At 37.7% G+C, this 17,782-nt stretch overlaps 2 protein-coding genes across 2 annotated transcripts; one reads left to right on the plus strand and one right to left on the minus strand.

Moving 5' to 3' along the window:
- The first annotated feature begins 2,604 nt into the window (after positions 1-2,604).
- LOC140745153 (uncharacterized) lies at positions 2,605-11,757 on the plus strand. The gene is made up of 5 exons (XM_073076924.1): positions 2,605-3,189; positions 3,334-3,456; positions 3,697-3,918; positions 5,895-6,784; positions 11,607-11,757. Exons 1-5 carry the CDS (start codon positions 2,605-2,607, stop codon positions 11,755-11,757), a joined length of 1,971 nt encoding a protein of 656 aa, XP_072933025.1.
- A 55-nt stretch (positions 11,758-11,812) lies between these two features.
- Positions 11,813-16,167, minus strand: LOC140745154 (uncharacterized). Its single transcript, XM_073076925.1, has 2 exons — positions 15,284-16,167; positions 11,813-11,880 (listed from the first exon to the last, which is right to left on the minus strand). The coding sequence occupies exons 1-2, from the start codon at positions 16,165-16,167 to the stop codon at positions 11,865-11,867; spliced, it is 900 nt and encodes a 299-aa protein (XP_072933026.1). The 3' UTR covers positions 11,813-11,864.
- Positions 16,168-17,782: the final 1,615 nt, after the last annotated feature.

Consider the following 17,782-nt stretch of genomic DNA (forward strand, 5'->3'; position numbering starts at 1 on the left):
TTCGTAAAGATTACATAGATGTAGAGACTGAATTCTCTTTACCTGTTTTATCTAAGCAATACAATTTATATAAAATGTTGGAGATTCTTACTCTACAAGTATAGAGACGGGTCGTTTAACCTCTACGTTCGCACGTGACTCGCTTGGTACGTGGTTTAAAAATATTTTCAAGAGTTAGCAAAATACATATACATTTCTTTCTTTAGATACGTATTTTTTGTGCAATGGGGCAGGTGTTGATTGTATAGAAGCTATTATATATCTATTTAAATAGTATATAAATAGTATATATCAATTTAATTTTCCATAAAAATGAAACTCGGCCGCTCGATTGAAGGGACCGAGAATCGAATTCCAGGCAACCAACTGATTTTTCAAAATTATGTGCGTCTGAGAAATTAATTACTACTTGATTTAAGGGTGAAGGAAAACATTGTGAGGAACCTACACGCCTGATTTTTGTTTAAAAAAATGCTGAGGGTGTGTCTGCCAATTTTCACTTGGCTAGCAAGGCCCAGCATCTCACTGCGGTAATAGTTTGACGACGAAAAATTGTACTAGAGCGTCTTGGGTGACCGATCTACATGTCAGCATTATCGGGCGTGGTCGGGAGTCGGATAGGTGACCGCCAGGGGTTAAGTTTCAAGTATGCTAGGTATGTACAGGAGTCCCTGTAATTCAGGGACTAGAATAAGGCTACGTTATCCCCTGCCTGTCGTAAGAGGCGATTAAGAGGAGGCTTCCGGGGTTGCGGGCGGCAAGAGTGGGAGCTCGAACCGTTCAGTAAGCGATCCCGGGAAGGACGGCGGTATGTGTGGTCGCAAACCGTCGTCAACACCACATGGTGTGGTAGGAGCAAAAACTGCACTCCCAGAGCAGAGCCCGATCGGGGCATCGCGCTTGGAGGATTCCGGTTGCGTTCCGTCGGAGATCCCGGAGTTCTCCAACAAGCGTTGAGGACGACCACCGGGGGGGTTTTAGTGCGGTAAAAAATCCACATAACCCGGCGTCGCTCCCACGTCATCGGGTACCTATTGAAGGTCCGTGGCCCGTTTTGCACATAAAAAAACACTTAGCCTTAGCGTTGTACACTAAGCCTTAGAAAAGGAGAGTTAAAATTAGATTTAATAGAAATGGCTTGCAATTTTCAAAAGTCACGTTTTCGCCAAAGTACTTAGTTTCTCGTATTTATACGTGACTTTATATTAGCACGGAATTTGTTGCAGGTGCTTTTAATACTGAAAACGCAACGAACCTCACCTTTACTTAAACTAATTTTGCTTTTAGTTCGGCATTCGGCACGTCTATCGAATTTACGTAGTTGATAACATTGTAAGGCAATTTGACGACTCCGTGCCAGAGGATTTCGGAGGCCGTCCTGTCGCCAAAGGGTACTAGGTTCGATCCCGGCTAGACAAATTTCATGGATCTTCGACCAAAGAAATATTTAAATTATGAATTTAGATTTCTCGACTGGGACGTGTTTGTGTACTTATCTTTGTTTTATCCATGGTATCCATGGTATGTGAGTGTAGAAAATGTCTTAAAATACAAAATGAAACACAAGACAATTATGGCACGTTAAACTTATAGGGGTGCTATTTTAACGTCTTTTACGTCAAGGTCAAAGAAACACGTAAATATTTAAATAATAAAAATATTATATTACAACACGTATATATAAATCCAAAAGGTTTTAGAGTAAATAAAATGTTAAAGTGTAAATCTATTTTTGGTGCACGAACCTGACACGATAAATCAAATTTAAATCGTTATAATTTATTACTATTAGGCAGTACACACATTAAGCAAATATAAACTTTCAGCTCGCATAATTATGCGTATAATTATAGGTCTGTGATTATAATGATTTAACACAAAATGTGGCACAAAACTTTTAATATTTTTTTATAACCTTATACAATAACTTTGAGGTGGTAGGATCCTCTGTGTTTCGACTCCGACAGTACCAGCAATGAGCGCTGCTGCGTTTCGGTTTGAAAGGTGTGGTAAGGGAATCATTACCGCGGTATTCCAGCTTAGGTCTGGGGTAGCGCCGCTTTTATGCCTACAATGGACGAACAACTGAGAAGATTAATTATAATTGATCATAATTCATCTTGTGTAATCAGCCTTAACACAAAAATATTATCGCACTAAATGTACTAAGTAGTGCTTAGAAACAATTTCTAGTACTAAGTGTTATTGTTTTTCAGAATTTAAAAGACTATTTACAGCGATACGTGTATAGAATTCACATAGAGCACATAAAATATAGAACTGACAGAAGGTGATACACATGTAAAGGTTGATCACATGAATGGCAGTTGAAAAGGTGAATATGAGCCAATATGATTGTCCTTGTAGTTTCGGGATCAGAATATGTTGGAATATATATCAAAATAATACCTACTCATCACACTGTAATGTCATCTGGTGATTAAAATATGTACTAAGATATTAGTGTACTATAGATAAAAGAGGAAATAAATTTGTCTATTCTCAACCGCAACTCATTCGTTTCATTAGGTAATGTTCCCAGTGCTAAAAGTTTATTAATAATTTAACAGTAAATTCATATCGTGTATCGGAAAATAAGTTATAATGTCGTCAGGCAGTTATTTAGTTAATGTGCCGAAGTTAAAGGGACGCGAGAATTATGACGACTGGGCGTTCGCGGCAAGAAATTTTCTCATCTTGGAAGGCATTGACATCGACGCCATTCCTGTCGATCTAAGTGAATCGGAAGACAGAAAAGCAAAAGCGAAACTAATAATGACGATAGATCCAAAGTTATATGTGCACATAAAAAACGAAACTAAAGTGAAGAATTTGTGGCAGAAACTTCAAAAGTTGTTTGATGACAGCGGCTTCACGAGGAAAATCAATCTACTTCGATCACTAATATCCATTCGACTAGATAATTGTGAATCCATGACAAGTTATGTGAGTCAGATAGTTGAAACTGCACAAAGATTAAAAGGTACGGGGTTTGAAATTAACGAAGAATGGATCGGATCATTATTGTTGGCGGGGCTACCAGAAAAGTTTGCCCCTATGATTATGGCAATAGAACATTCCGGCATTGCCATAAATTCTGATGTCATAAAAACAAAATTGCTTGATATGAGTTCGGAGGTCGGCGACCACGAGTCGGAAGTTGCATTGCTGTCAAAGCATAAAAGTAAGGTTAGCCACAATCACAACTTCAGTACAAAAGGCGGGAAACAAACGTCAAGTTATAATACCGGTTATACGTCAAATGTCAAAAAGGTTATAAAATGTTATAAGTGCAAGAAAATAGGACATTATAAAAATCAGTGTCCCGAACAGAAAGAAAAGCAAGTAAATGCATTTAGTGCTGCGTTTTTCAATAGTGAATTTGATAAAGAAGACTGGTATATCGACTCGGGGGCTAGTGCCCACATGACACCATGCAAAGAAAACTTATTGCAAGTGAGAAAAGTACACGATATGAAGGAAATTATTGTCGCAAACAATATGACTGTGCCAGTTGCGTGTGCCGGAGATACACAGATCACTACACTTGTGAACAATTCTCAGTTTGACATTAAAGTAAACAACATTTTATACATACCTAACCTAACAACTAACTTGCTATCAGTTAGCCAGTTGATAGCAAAAGGAAACAAAGTTACTTTCAAAACTGAAGTGTGTTATATACATAATCAACAGAATGAGCTTATTGGGATAGCAAATTTACAAAATGGTGTGTATAAGTTGAATACAATGAAGTCAGAGAAAGTGCTGGCCGCAGCAGTTCAAACTTCAGATGCAAAACAATGGCATAGAAGATTAGGACACATTAATAGTAATGATTTGCAGAAGATGAAAAATGGTGCTGTAGATGGGATATTATTTGATATGAAGGCTGATATTCAGAAATCCAACTGTAAAGTATGTTGTGAAGGGAAACAGAGTCGTTTACCATTCCAATTACGAAACAATAGAAGTACAGGGGGGCTAGCCAAGTTGACATTCTACAGTCGCTTGCGCTGTAGAAACGCTATAGAAACGCTAAAATGTATGAAATTATCAATGATCACGTGATCAAAATAGCGAAGTAGAAAAGTCGTAGCCAAGTTACACGATAGAATAGAACGCTAGCGATTCTACAATGCCCATGTCATTGCTTTTTTCCATACAAATGACAACCTTTGACAACCTGTTGACAACCTTTTGATTTTTTTGTCAAATTTGTTAGCGAAGCGTATTCTAAGATAAATGTCATAGTGAGCGATCGCGCCGACCCTGTAGAAAACGTAAACGCTAATAAAATGGCGAATTCTGTATCAGCTGTTTGTCACTTCACTACGCGCTATCACTGCATTATAGACTTTAATTACTTTTGATCATTTGAAAATGTATACCTACTTTAAATTTGTTGAAATTTGAATATGGCTCTCTATAACTAGTGTATCCTAAAATATTATAGAAATGAATTGCACATACGTTTTTCTATTTTAAATTAATATGAACATATAATACAATAGATAAGTACGAGTAGATAGGATAGAACTTAGAGTTATTCCAGTGCTTAAATAAAAATATTGTCTCAGTTTAACTGTTTTATTGAATCATTATTAATCCTTCTCATAATAAATTTACTTGTAACTAAACAATTTATTTAAATCTTAAAAGAAAAATATAATATTAATATCCGTATCCTTTTTTTCATTATTATCTCCTGTTTACCTGCAATCTCCCTGTCTAGGCATAAAGCTGGTAGTTATGAGGTTTATTTGTTGAGATGGCATGTATGGTATACACCCAGTGACATACCCATTTATAATTATTGCCTCCTCGGAAGCCGCTCCTACGATGGGAGAAGATCCTGAGTAGCTCTCCTTTTAATGAGCTTAAAAGTGCGGGTGGATTTCATAAGCTCACTAGCAAGCCCATTGGGGTGTCCTTATATGACGAGTATATGATTTTAGTTTATTTGTCACTTCCTCTTTCCCTGTTGTCCCTGCGGCATCAGCTATCATGCGAAGCATTTTCGATTGGAAGCGTTGTGTGATGTCCAAGTTTGAGTTGGATGCGGTTCTCCAAAGCTTAGATCCATATGACCATATCGGTTTTAGTATGACTTTGTAGTAGTCAAGTTTGTTGCTGAGAGACATTCGTGCCATGAGCCAGTAAATTTTACGAAGTTGGACGTCCAGATATTTTCTTTTGGTCACCTCACAAATTACATGCAATCGCTGTTACTGTCATTAGTAATATCGCTATAAACAATAATTTGTATGCTCTTTGTAAACAATCACCAATCACCATAGTTACCGTTCATAGACATTATTAAGTTTAGTTTTTGCAAATAGTTTTAATTAACAAAATACATGTACTATAAAATATGGTATATTTTTTATGTATATTATGATGTTATATTTTAATATTACTATTAAATAATTAATCATTACCATGTAGGTATTTTGGCTGGTGTAGAAACCAGACGATATTGTATTTGACGGCACATTGATATGAAATGTGATCGCTAACCATAGACTTATCGTATATGTAGAATGAAACTTGCTAACGAATAGAATAGAAAACGAATAGAATGCAAAGTTTGTAACATGGCTAGCCCCCCAGAAGTGCTAGATTTAGTTCACTCAGATCTGTGTGGGCCTATGGAGGTTCGATCGATTGGACAGGCGAGATATTTTCTATTGTTTGTAGATGATGCTAGCAAGATGGCATTTATATATTTTATAAAGGAGAAAAATCAGACTCTACAGTATTTCAAGGAATTTCAAAAAATGGTTGAGAATCAAAAAGGAACAAAGATAAAAACATTGAGAACCGACAATGGAGGGGAGTTTTGTTCAGATATGATGGAAAATTATCTGAAAGATTGTGGAATTATCCATCAGAAGACAAACCCATACACTCCGGAGCAGAATGGTCTCTGCGAGCGTTTCAACAGGACTATAGTTGAACGTGCAAGATGTTTATTGTTCGAGGCCAAGCTGGACAAAAGTTTTTGGGCAGAAGCAGTTAACACGGCAGTATACTTAAAAAATAGAACGCCGGCTTCAGGCTTGGACCAAAAGACACCAATTGAAGTGTGGACAGGACGAAAGCCTGATCTCAGTCATGTCAGAATATTTGGGAGCCCAGTAATGATGCATGTTCCTAAAAATAAAAGATTGAAATGGGACAAGAAAGCGGTTCAATTCATATTAGTGGGTTACTCTGAGAATGTGAAAGGTTACAGATTGTACAACCCAGAAACTAAAAAAATATGTACCAGCAGAGATGTAATTATAATGGAGCCAGATATTGTTCAGATAGAAATAAACGAAGGACAGATAGAAAAACAGCAATCAATACATGGGGAAAGTTCTATGAGAGAAAGCGATACGACACTGATAAATCAAGATGATCCTACTTATGTATATGATTCAGAAAAAAGCATATCTTCAACTGAAGGAGAGTCTTATCAGACATTATCTGAAGAAGAAGATTACTCAGAGAATGAAGAGCCTCAATTGGTGGGTGAACGCACCAGGCGACCCCCTGAGAGGTATGGTTTTACAAATCTTTGCATTTCAGATGAACCAGAGTCTTGGGCTGAAGACATTACTTATGAAGAAGCAACCAATGGTCCAGAAAAAGACAAATGGAAACAAGCTATGTCTGATGAACTTCAAGCATTTCATGACAACCATGCGTGGGAGATTGTTGGCCAAGAGGAGGCAGATAGAGTGGTGCAGTGCAAATGGGTGTTCAAGAAAAAGGCAGAAAGCAATAACAAGGTCAGGTATAGAGCTAGACTTGTGGCAAAAGGTTTCACTCAGAGGCATGGAGTAGATTTTAACGAGACTTATTCACCAGTCCTCAGGTACTCTACACTTAGACTTCTTTTTGCATTAAGCGTTAAATTTGATTATTTTGAAATTACTCATCTTGATGTAGTTACAGCATTTTTAAATGGTTTTCTAACCGAAACTGTATATATGCAGGCACCTCCTAGTTTAATTTGTCCGAGTAATTGTGTTCTTAAACTTAAAAAAGCTATTTATGGTTTGAAGCAGTCGGCTAGAGCATGGAATGCCAGAATAAATGATTGTTTGTTGGATATGGGTTATATAAAGTCAGTTTTAGAACCATGCTTATATAGTAAAAAATATGAAAATGAACAGACTATTATTGCAATATTTGTTGATGATTTTTTCATTTTTTCTAATAGTAAGACAATGACTAATGATTTAAAGAAAAAGCTTATGTCAAAATTTAAAATTAAAGATTTGGGTCGAATTAAAAGATGTTTAGGTATGCGTGTGAAATATCAGCACAATAGTATCACTATTGACCAGGAACAATTTATAGATCAAATTCTTATAAAATTTAATATGATGTATTGTAAAACGAAAGATACTCCAATGGAATGTAATTTAAAATTAGATAAGGCAGAATGTGTTGACAAACAGTTTCCCTATCAACAGCTTATAGGAAACCTTATGTATTTGTCTGTATTAACACGTCCAGATATATCATACAGTGTTAGCTATCTTAGCCAATTTAATAATTGTTTTAATTCTGTTCATTGGCATCATGCAAAAAGAATTTTAAAATATTAAAAAAAAACTAAGTCATATGGTTTGAAATTTACTAAGGATACTTGTAACTTAGAAGGTTTTGTTGACGCCGATTGGGCTTCATGTTCTTTAGACAGGAAATCCTATACAGGTTTTTGTTTCAAATTATCAGGTTCGGTAGTATCATATGAATGTAAAAAACAACAAACAGTAGCTTTATCAAGTACTGAAGCCGAATATATGGCTATAACAGAGGCATGTAAAGAGGCAATTTATTTAAAAAATCTATTGTCAGATATTGTAGGTTGTAATTATACCATATCAATTTATAATGATAATCAGGGAGCTCAGAGGTTGACTGAAAACCCGTTGTTTCATAAACGTACTAAACATATTGATGTTCGCTACCACTTTATACGTGAAGTAGTTTCTAATAAGCTTGTAAAAATTATATATCTGTCAACATCTGAGATGCCTGCTGATATATTGACAAAAAGTCTCAGTGGTTCCAAACATAACTATTTTGTTAATTTATTAGGTGTCAAAAATGTTTTAAATTGTTAAGGTTAATTCAGTTTCTTGTTTGTGTTTTATTTTTTGTTTTTGTTCTAAATTCATATTAGATTATTTTGATAAGTGGTGCTGTTGGAATATATATCAAAATAATACCTACTCATCACACAGTAATGTCATCTGGTGATTAAAATATGTACTAAGATATTAGTGTACTATAGATAAAAGAGGAAATAAATTTGTCTATTCTCAACCGCAACTCATTCGTTTCATTAGAATAGGGCTATGGTATCCTGCCTATCGGAAGAAGCGACTCAAAGGGGCTTTCGGAGTTGTGAGCATTAAGAGTGGGAGCTCGAACCACCTAGCCAGCGACCCCGGGAAGGACGCCGGTGGACGGTGGTGGACGACGTGTGGTCGCATACCGTCGTGTACACCGGACGGTGTGGTGATTCAATCTCACTTGGACGGAGCCCGGGGCAGTGCGCTGAGAGGACTCCGGTTGCGTTCGTTTAGAGATCCCGAAGTCCTCAACACAGCGTCGAGGACGGTCAACGGGGGTTTTAGTACGGTAAGAATCCCACATAATCCCCACGGAAGTTCCCACGGAACTGCGTACCTTTTGAAGGTTTCCCCCTCGTCAACAAAAAAACGGTTCGAACGGGGAGGTACTATATCCAATTTCAGTGCAATTTGTGTTATATCTCGCGATTAATTTAATTATGATGGTACTGTCGTGTTATTAGTAGAATTACGTTATTAATTTATATACATATCAATACATATTATGTGTGTATCTGTATTATTACCTAAAAATGTCTGTGTGTATTTATTACCAAAATGTGCGAGGCTTAAGGACCAAAACGGAGGACGTTCTTAAAAACATTCTAATGAATAACTATAATGTAATCGTACTCACCGAAACATGGCTCAATAGCAATATAGAGAATAGAGAGTTCATCGATAATCGTTATACCGTGTACAGAAGGGATCGGTTGTGCTCAGTTAGTTCTAAAAAGGATGGAGGAGGTGTTATGATCGCTGTATCAAAACACATTCAGTCATCTAGGTTCGTTGAATGGGAGAGTAATACAGAAGACCTATGGATTTCACTTGATGTGAAAGTTAACAATACTGTCAACAAGATATTTATATGTGTTGTATACATACCCCCACCCGTCAGCTTAGAAACTCTGTCCAGTTTTTTAGAACATACTAGTGATATTTTGAGCAAAACTGAGCAAGTTGTAATATTAGGCGACTTCAACTTAGGTTTTATTCATTGGTCGCGTAACGCAAGCAGCGCCTCTTGTAGCCCATCAAACTATAACTCCAAGCTAGGTTTGTCACTCATTGATTTTATGTCCCTTAATAACCTATGTCAAATGAACGATGTACTTAATGAGGACAAAAGAATATTAGACCTTGTTCTCACAGATAATAGTAGCCTAGAAGTTGTAAAATCAATTGATACTATTAGTAAACTTGATCATAAGCACCCTCCCTTGTTAATCACCATACCATGCCTAGCACGCCATTTCCTTAACCCAGTCATAACGCCAAAACACAACTATTTTAAAGCAGATTATGGTAAAATTTTAGCACACTTGAAGGGCATAAATTGGTCATTAGAGTTAAGTTGCTGTCGAAATGTAAACGATATGACATCTTTGTTTTACCAAACTCTAAATAATATAGTAGATAAATATATACCAGTATCAAAACCCAAAAATAAGAAATTCCCCCCGTGGTTTACCAACTCTCTAATAAAGTTACTCTCTGAAAAAAACAAAAAAAGAAAAAAATATTTAAAATACAAAAATCCTCGCGACAGACTAGAATTTGAATTATTACGCGACCGAAGTCAAAAATTAACCGATCAATGTCTTTACATCTATAAGAAACAAATTGAGAGTAACATTCAAAAAAATCCAAAGAGCTTTTGGCGATTTATCAAAGACAGACGGCGCGGCGACTCTACCATACCAGCTGAAATGTTCTACGCCAACCATATCGCGAAGACCGGGCCACATATAGTGGAAATGTTTGCCAATCATTTTGCGTCGGCGTTTAACAAAACATCATTAATTAACTTACCTGACTATATACCTAACGATTCATCCTGCATAAGCGGAATGAAATTTAGCGAACTAGACGTACTACGTGCTATTAAAAAGCTTAATGAATCCAAAGGTGCAGGTCCAGATGGAATTCCACCAGTCTTTATAAAACGTTGTGGTTCGGGTATTGCTTTGCCATTAACCATAATATTCAATCGCTCCTTAAAAGATGGAGTATTTCCCGATATCTTTAAACAAGCCAAAATTTTTCCCATTTTTAAAAAAGGCGATAGTAAAGATGTAAAAAACTACCGCCCTATTTCAATACTCTCATGCATCTCGAAACTCTTCGAATCTTTGGTTTGTCCTATAATCACACGCCACTTAGACGTTATCATCTCCGAACATCAACACGGTTTTAGGAAGGGGCGCTCTGTCCAAACTAACTTAGCAAACTTTACCTCTTATCTTAGCAAAGAAGTGGATAGAGGCCAGCAAGTTGACGCTATCTATATGGATTTTTCTAGCGCCTTTGACAAAGTTAGTCATTTGCACCTTATAGGCAAGTTAAATAGGTATGGGGTGAGTGGATCCTTATTAGAGTGGTTTAGATCTTACCTAGCAAAAAGACTACAGTTTGTGGTGCTTAACGGCCATAAGTCACACGAATATTTTGCCGATTCAGGGGTTCCTCAAGGGTCTCACTTAGGCCCCATCCTTTTTTTAGCATTTATAAACGATATTACTTCTGTCATTCTGAACTCTAGATACTCTCTTTTTGCTGATGACCTAAAAATATACAGAACAGTTACATCAATTAACGATGCCAACCTTATCCAAAGTGACCTCGATAGAATCAATGAATGGTGCAATGAGAACATTATGACTATAAACACCAAAAAAACGTATCATATAAAATTTACCCGAAAAGTAAACAATATATCAGCGACGTACAAACTAAACACTGACAAATTAACGGAAGTAAGTGAGATCCGCGACTTGGGCATAATAATGGACAAACAATTAAGATTAAAAGCACACCTTGATTCAACCGTTAGGCAAGCAGCAAAAATGTTAGGGTTCCTGAAAAGAAATACAAAAGAATGTATACTACCTAAAACCAAAATAATATTATATAACGCACTGGTCAGAAGTAAACTTGAATATGCATCAGTAATTTGGAATCCCCATACGAAACTCATTCTCAGCGAATCGAAGCTTTACAACGTTCGTTTACAAGACACCTAGCTTTCCATTCAACTGGAATCTCCCATATGGCCACTTATGACCTTCGACTAAAGCACTTCGGAATGATGTCGCTCTATAATCGCCGTTTATTGCTTGATGTGTGTTTCCTTAAAAAGCTTTTGTCTGGTGATTTAGTCTGCAATAATCTGCTTAGCAACATAAGTATTAACATCCCTTACAGATATCCGCGTAATTACATTAAGAATATCTTCTATATTCCCAGGAGCAGGACAAATATCCTCAAAAACTCTCCGATTTCTCGCGTATGCGCTGAGTACAACCGATTATCAACTAAGAACGTAAATATTGATATTTTTCACGACACTATACTCAACTTTAAAAAGAAGCTCATCTCTCTTCTCTGTCCTGAGTAAGTGAGGTATATTTGAATTAAACACACTGCTCACACGAATGCTAGTTTATTACTGACGTCAAGATGCCGCGTACAGAGATACATAACGTACACATCATTCCTCCACACTTAATTTGTTTGGTACCTGGTGACAAAATGATAACTTATTTGAATAACAATAAATTGTACACGTTAACTAACAGCTACATTACTTAAAATATTTTTTATAATCTACCGGCTTCCGGGGCCGCTTGACACGTGTAAGTGACGGTGACGGTGCTGGTGAGATATCAGCGCGGTTGTTAGTACTAGAAGTTGGCTCACTTGGAATGCATGATGTCAAGGACGGTAAAGACTCGCGTGTCTGTGTGTCCGCGGTCGCACAGGTTTTCGGCTCGTTTTCTACACCCTCACAGTCACCCCATTCTTCTCCATCATCACAATCTGGAGCATTTTCAGCCATTGATGCCGACGGTGCCTCACTAATTCCAGTTTCCGTGGTATGCTCGGCAGTAGTCTCATTAATTAAGGCTGACGGAACTTCATTTGGTGTCGCTGGAGGACTTAAATCTGTATCATACGCCGGCGGAGAATGGAACTGATGAGGCACGTCACTATTAATATCTTTTACGTTACAATGTAAATTATAACCCGTATATTTCAATATCTGATCGACATGTCTAATAATATAAACATCCAAGTCTTTTATAAAGATTTTATACATTCTATTTCCTATCTTTTCACTTATTGAACCTAATTTCCAAGTTTCCTTCCGTCCACTGTACCAACGGATCCAAACAACATTGCCAGATTCAAATTTCCTGTTTCCTGATATTGGTAAGTTATTTGTAATTTTATTAGATGGTAAAATTAAATCGAGACGTGAGCGGAGCATTCGTCCAAACATTAACTTGGCAGGTGTTTCACCTGTGGTACAATGCACGGTATTTCTATAATTAAATAAATATCCTAACAACTCTTCATTCATTTGATTTAATGATAAAGTATCTTTTAAAATACATTTTAACATTTTCTTACATATCCGGACAGCGTTTTCAGCTTGACCGTTGCTCGGCGGGTGATAAATAGGAGACGTCATATATTTAATACCGTTACAGGTACAGAAATTTTTAAATTCAATAGAGTTAATTTTTACGTCATTGTCGGACACTAGAACTTCTGGTATCCCAAAAATAGAAAAAATATTTTTTAATCGTGACACTAAAGCCTTACTAGATGTGCCATTATGCATGTGCAAGCATTCCAGCCATTTTGTATATGAGTCGATAACCACCAAAAATACCCTTTGCCCCACCGTCATATAATCTATGTGAACGCGCTGCCACGGCGCGGTCGCGGCGGGCCACGGCGCGGGCGGCTCACGCGGCGGCGCTGTGCGAACGCTCACACAAGTAGAACAAGAACCTATCCATCTTTCAATATCGATATCGATGCCCGGCCACCACATTCTGCTTCGCGCGTTACACTTACTTTTTATAATACCTAAATGAGAATCGTGTAATTCATGTAGCATTTTTTTTCTCAAAGCCTCCGGAATAACTATTCTATGACCCCTAAATAAGCAGCCGTTTTCGTACTGTAAATATGATTTACATTGAAAATATGGTAATATCGATTTACAATTAATTTTACGGGGCCAACCACGACACATATATTTTATGACCGTCTTTAGTACATTATCGTTTTGGGTTATTCGTTCTATGTCAGTAATTGTAGTCGCCGGGGCCACTTCACTCATAAATTTAAGAACGTAGTAGGTATCTAAATTATCTTCGATGCTATCCGACGCACGTGTGCATTCTACCGGCGCGCGAGAAAAATAGTCTGCTACGCAATTGTCATCGCTAGGTACATAATGCACAACGTAATTATAAGCGGATAAAATAATTGCGTATCGCTGAAGTCTAAGTGCGGTAGTAACCGGTATCCCCGACTTAGTATTAAATATAGACACTAAGGGTCTGTGGTCTGTTTTTAATATAAACGGATCTTTACGGCCATAAAGATATTGGTGAAAACGCCTCACCCCGAATATGATCGCGGTCGCCTCCTTTTGAATCTGACTGTAATTCCGTTCACTGGCCGAGAGTGAACGAGAGGCATAAGCTAGAGGGCGATCGCGCCCTTCATCGTCTCGTTGCGATAACACGGCCCCGAGACCGCCGGGACCCGCGTCTACCGCTAGAACTAACTGCGCGTCGGGCTCGAAATGCGCGAGCACACGCTCTGATGCCAATTCACGACGAATAGCTGCTATGCTACGCCGCTGTCTTTCGCCCCACTCCCACGATGCATTGTTTCGCAATAATTCGTGAAGAGGGCTCAATACGGATGATGCGTTAGGAATAAAACTCCTATAATAATTAACTACACCTAAGAACCTCTTTACTTCAATAACGTTGCGGGGCTCGGGTGCTTCAAGTATCGCTTGAACTTTTTCGGGACAAGTCTTCAAGCCCGTCTTACTTATAATGTATCCTAAGTACCGTACGCTTTCCTGAAAAAAATCGCACTTTTCCCTCTGCAAACGTAACCCAGCTTCGTTTAACCGATTAAGAACTTCCTCTAATCTTTTAATGTGAGATAATTTATCTGGTCCCGTTATACATATATCATCGAGCCAAACGCTTACCCCTTCTATCCCTGAGAGAAGTGTTTCCATAGATTTTTGAAATATTGCTGGGGCGTTAGCCAACCCATATACTAATCTTGTATACTTAAACAAACCCTTATGAGTATTTATCGTAGTAAGATCCTGCGAGGGTTCATCTAAAATAAATTGATTGTAAGCATTTTTTAAATCTATTTTACTATATCGTTCGCCCCCTCCAATTTTGGCGAAGACCTCTTCAATTCGAGGCAAGGGGTATTTCTCAATCAGAAGGTCTTTATTTAAGGTGACAGAAAAATCTCCTGCAATTTTCACTTGACCGTTATCTTTCAATACTGGCACTATAGGGGTAGCGTATACAGAGTAATTAACAGGAATTAAAATACCTAAGCCTACTAGCCTATCTAACTCCTTTTCAACCTTATCTTTTAGGGCAAAGGGTACAGTTCGTGCTTTAAAAAACTTTGGAACCGAATTTTGTTTTAATTGCAGTGTAATTTTAAATTTATTAAAAGACCCCAATTCATCACGCCACAAATCGGGATAGTTTTCTAATATGGTATTGATTTCCGTAACATTAGACAAAGAATAATTACCAGTTGTAATAATTAAATCAAAGGCGGACATGAAATCCCTCCCTAGTAATGGCGGTCCCCCATCTTTAACAACAAATATTTTTAAAAATTTCTTAATATTATTGTAAGTAGCTTCTACGATGAAATAACCTAAGGGGGTGATTTTATGCCCGTTATATAAACACATTTTTAAATTACAATACTTTAAAGGTAAGTTAGAAAATTTATCTTTGTATAACCTATCTGAAATGACGTTACTACCAGAACCAGAATCAATTTCCATAGTAATTTTATTATGTCCTAACATTAATTCTATTTCGAAAGGCCTATTCGACACATACCTTAAATTAAAATTTTGACATTCCTCGCACGGTTTGTCCGTTGTCACCTCGCCGTCTGGATCCGTGGCGATGTGGTTAATATACGAACGCTTTACCACATTACCGCACACCTTCTTTAAATGCCCTTTTACACCACATCTTTGACACCTATATTCCTTATAGCGGCACTTTTCACTATTATGGTTCTTCAATCCACATACTGAGCACCGGGCACCGTTACCCAGCTGATCACGGCGCCCCGCAATGTCAACGCTGCTCCCGCCGCTGTCGAACCGCCTTGCTAATCCACCGCGGCTCGGTTGACCTTGGAATCCAGCACGAAATATTGGCTCTTCCTTAACCACACCAACTTCATTATTAGAAAACATCACCTTCGCCTCCTTTACACAAGCCACTTGCTCCGCCAATTCTATAGCCCTCGACAATGTAAGCGTCGCCGGGTTCTGTTCGAATAACTTGTCGCGCTCGGGACCCGGGCCCAGGCCGAGGACAAAACGGTCCCGTAGATTGGTTTCTAAAGCAGCACCAAAGTCGCAGTAGCTTGCAAGACCTCTTAATCGCGCCACCCATTCGCCCAAAGTTTCGCCTGACCCTCTCATCGCCCCGTGAAAATTTGCTTTGTCCACAAAGGAGGCCTGTTTCTGTCTGAAGTGGCCGTCGAGTAATTTCACAAGATTCGTGTAGCTTTGCGAGTCCAACTCTTCTGGATATGCGAGATTACGCAGTAAACGGTACGTCTCGTCGCTTAGATGCGTAAGAAGAATTCCGCATTTATTATCCTCTTCGACTTTATTTATCTTGATAAATTGCGATAATCTGCCTTTGAATATTGACCATTCGCCAGTTTTATGATCAAATATCGTTAAATTTCCTAGAAAAGCCATTGCAATTTATATTTTTTAAACGCGGGTACAACTACGTCGTCGCCAGTGAGGTATATTTGAATTAAACACACTGCTCACACGAATGCTAGTTTATTACTGACGTCAAGATGCCGCGTACAGAGATACATAACGTACACATCAGTAAGCCATGTATATTTTATTTTTGTTTTTTCATATGTATCTACTTAATATGTGTTTACTACTTTATTTTTTTCTCAATAACATGTCTCAAATTTGGCGATTGTTGTACACTCCAGTAAGTGGCATGCATACTGGCCTATATCTTGTGAATGTTACTTATATGAATGTTTGTATGTTATGCTGTTGTTGTGTCTAAAATAAATAAATAAATAAATACATATCCCCTATATGTATTATGAGTGTCATTTCTATAAGATTATCTAGTCTATGGCTAGTCTATTCCCCTGACGCTGCAAATCTATTGCGTGACGTGCTTTTAAAAAGCTTATAATGTCAATGGCCTTAGCATTTCGATACTTTTAAAAGACTTCTTTATAATTCACTGAATTTAAATAAATTATTTCTGAGGTTAGAAAGGGTAGTGGCAGAAGGTTTCTATATGAATGTCTCAGGTGTGTAGGATACCTCAAGATGTTATCCTTCGCCGTTTAAGCAAGTGATAATTAATTTCTAATACGCACATAACTTTGAAAAATCAGAGGTGCGTGCCTGGAATTGGAGCCTCTGACATATCGATCGAGAGTGATTCATGTGATACCGTGCCGTTATCATTGCTTCATATAGAGTAATTTCTTAAAACACGCTTCATGCCTTTTTATGTAGATGGCTATATTAACAAAGTAAGTTGCGACGTTTTTAATGTTTTATTTAATAGAAATAGCAAATCGACATTTGGTCTATATCATTGGCCATTGCAACCCAAGGACGCCTGTACCCTTACCATGAGTTTTTATGTTTTGACAAATATGACTGTTTTGGTATTTGTTTACGTATTGGCTCATACACTTTCCAAGTTCTGATATAACCCGCTAGGGGCGCTGATCGGAAATTGTACGGGCAAATACGTAAACAAATACCAAAACAGTCATATTTGTCAAAACGTAAAAACTCATGGTAAGGGTACTGTTATCACAATCCTATCGTACTCGGAAATAATTTATCAATAGTACGTATTGATCTACAGTGCTACGTGTGCTACGAGGCTACGATGAGCTACGAACTCGTTGCTACAATAATTGACTTGGTCGATAAGCGTTCAAGTTAAAGGATTTGAAATACTATTATTTATGAGGCTTACCATTTGTTTATTCAGTTCTTGTTCACGAGATGGTAGAAGAAGGTCTTAACCTAAACCTCATTCCATATCTAGTTAAATACAGAAAAACGTTATCAGATATTACGGTTTTCTGTCGGAGATTGAACCCAGAACTCTTCTTAGCAGACGGCTATGTTACTTAAAGTGACACGTGGGGTTAATAACTAAATAACCTTGAAAGTCATCCCTTAAATTTGGGGTTGAATGGCAACGTCATAATTTTTAGAAGTCATAAAAGAGCCCCGACGCATTCGTCGCGACACGGTTTTCCACTTTGCGACTCGTAAACGCGTCTTTTGTTAACACGCCTAATGCCCC

The sequence above is a fragment of the Epargyreus clarus genome, unplaced genomic scaffold, assembly GCF_041222505.1.
Source record: "Epargyreus clarus isolate Ecla_fem2 unplaced genomic scaffold, WU_Ecla_fem_2.2 ptg000009l, whole genome shotgun sequence".
In the NCBI taxonomy this organism is placed as follows: Eukaryota; Metazoa; Arthropoda; class Insecta; order Lepidoptera; family Hesperiidae; genus Epargyreus; species Epargyreus clarus.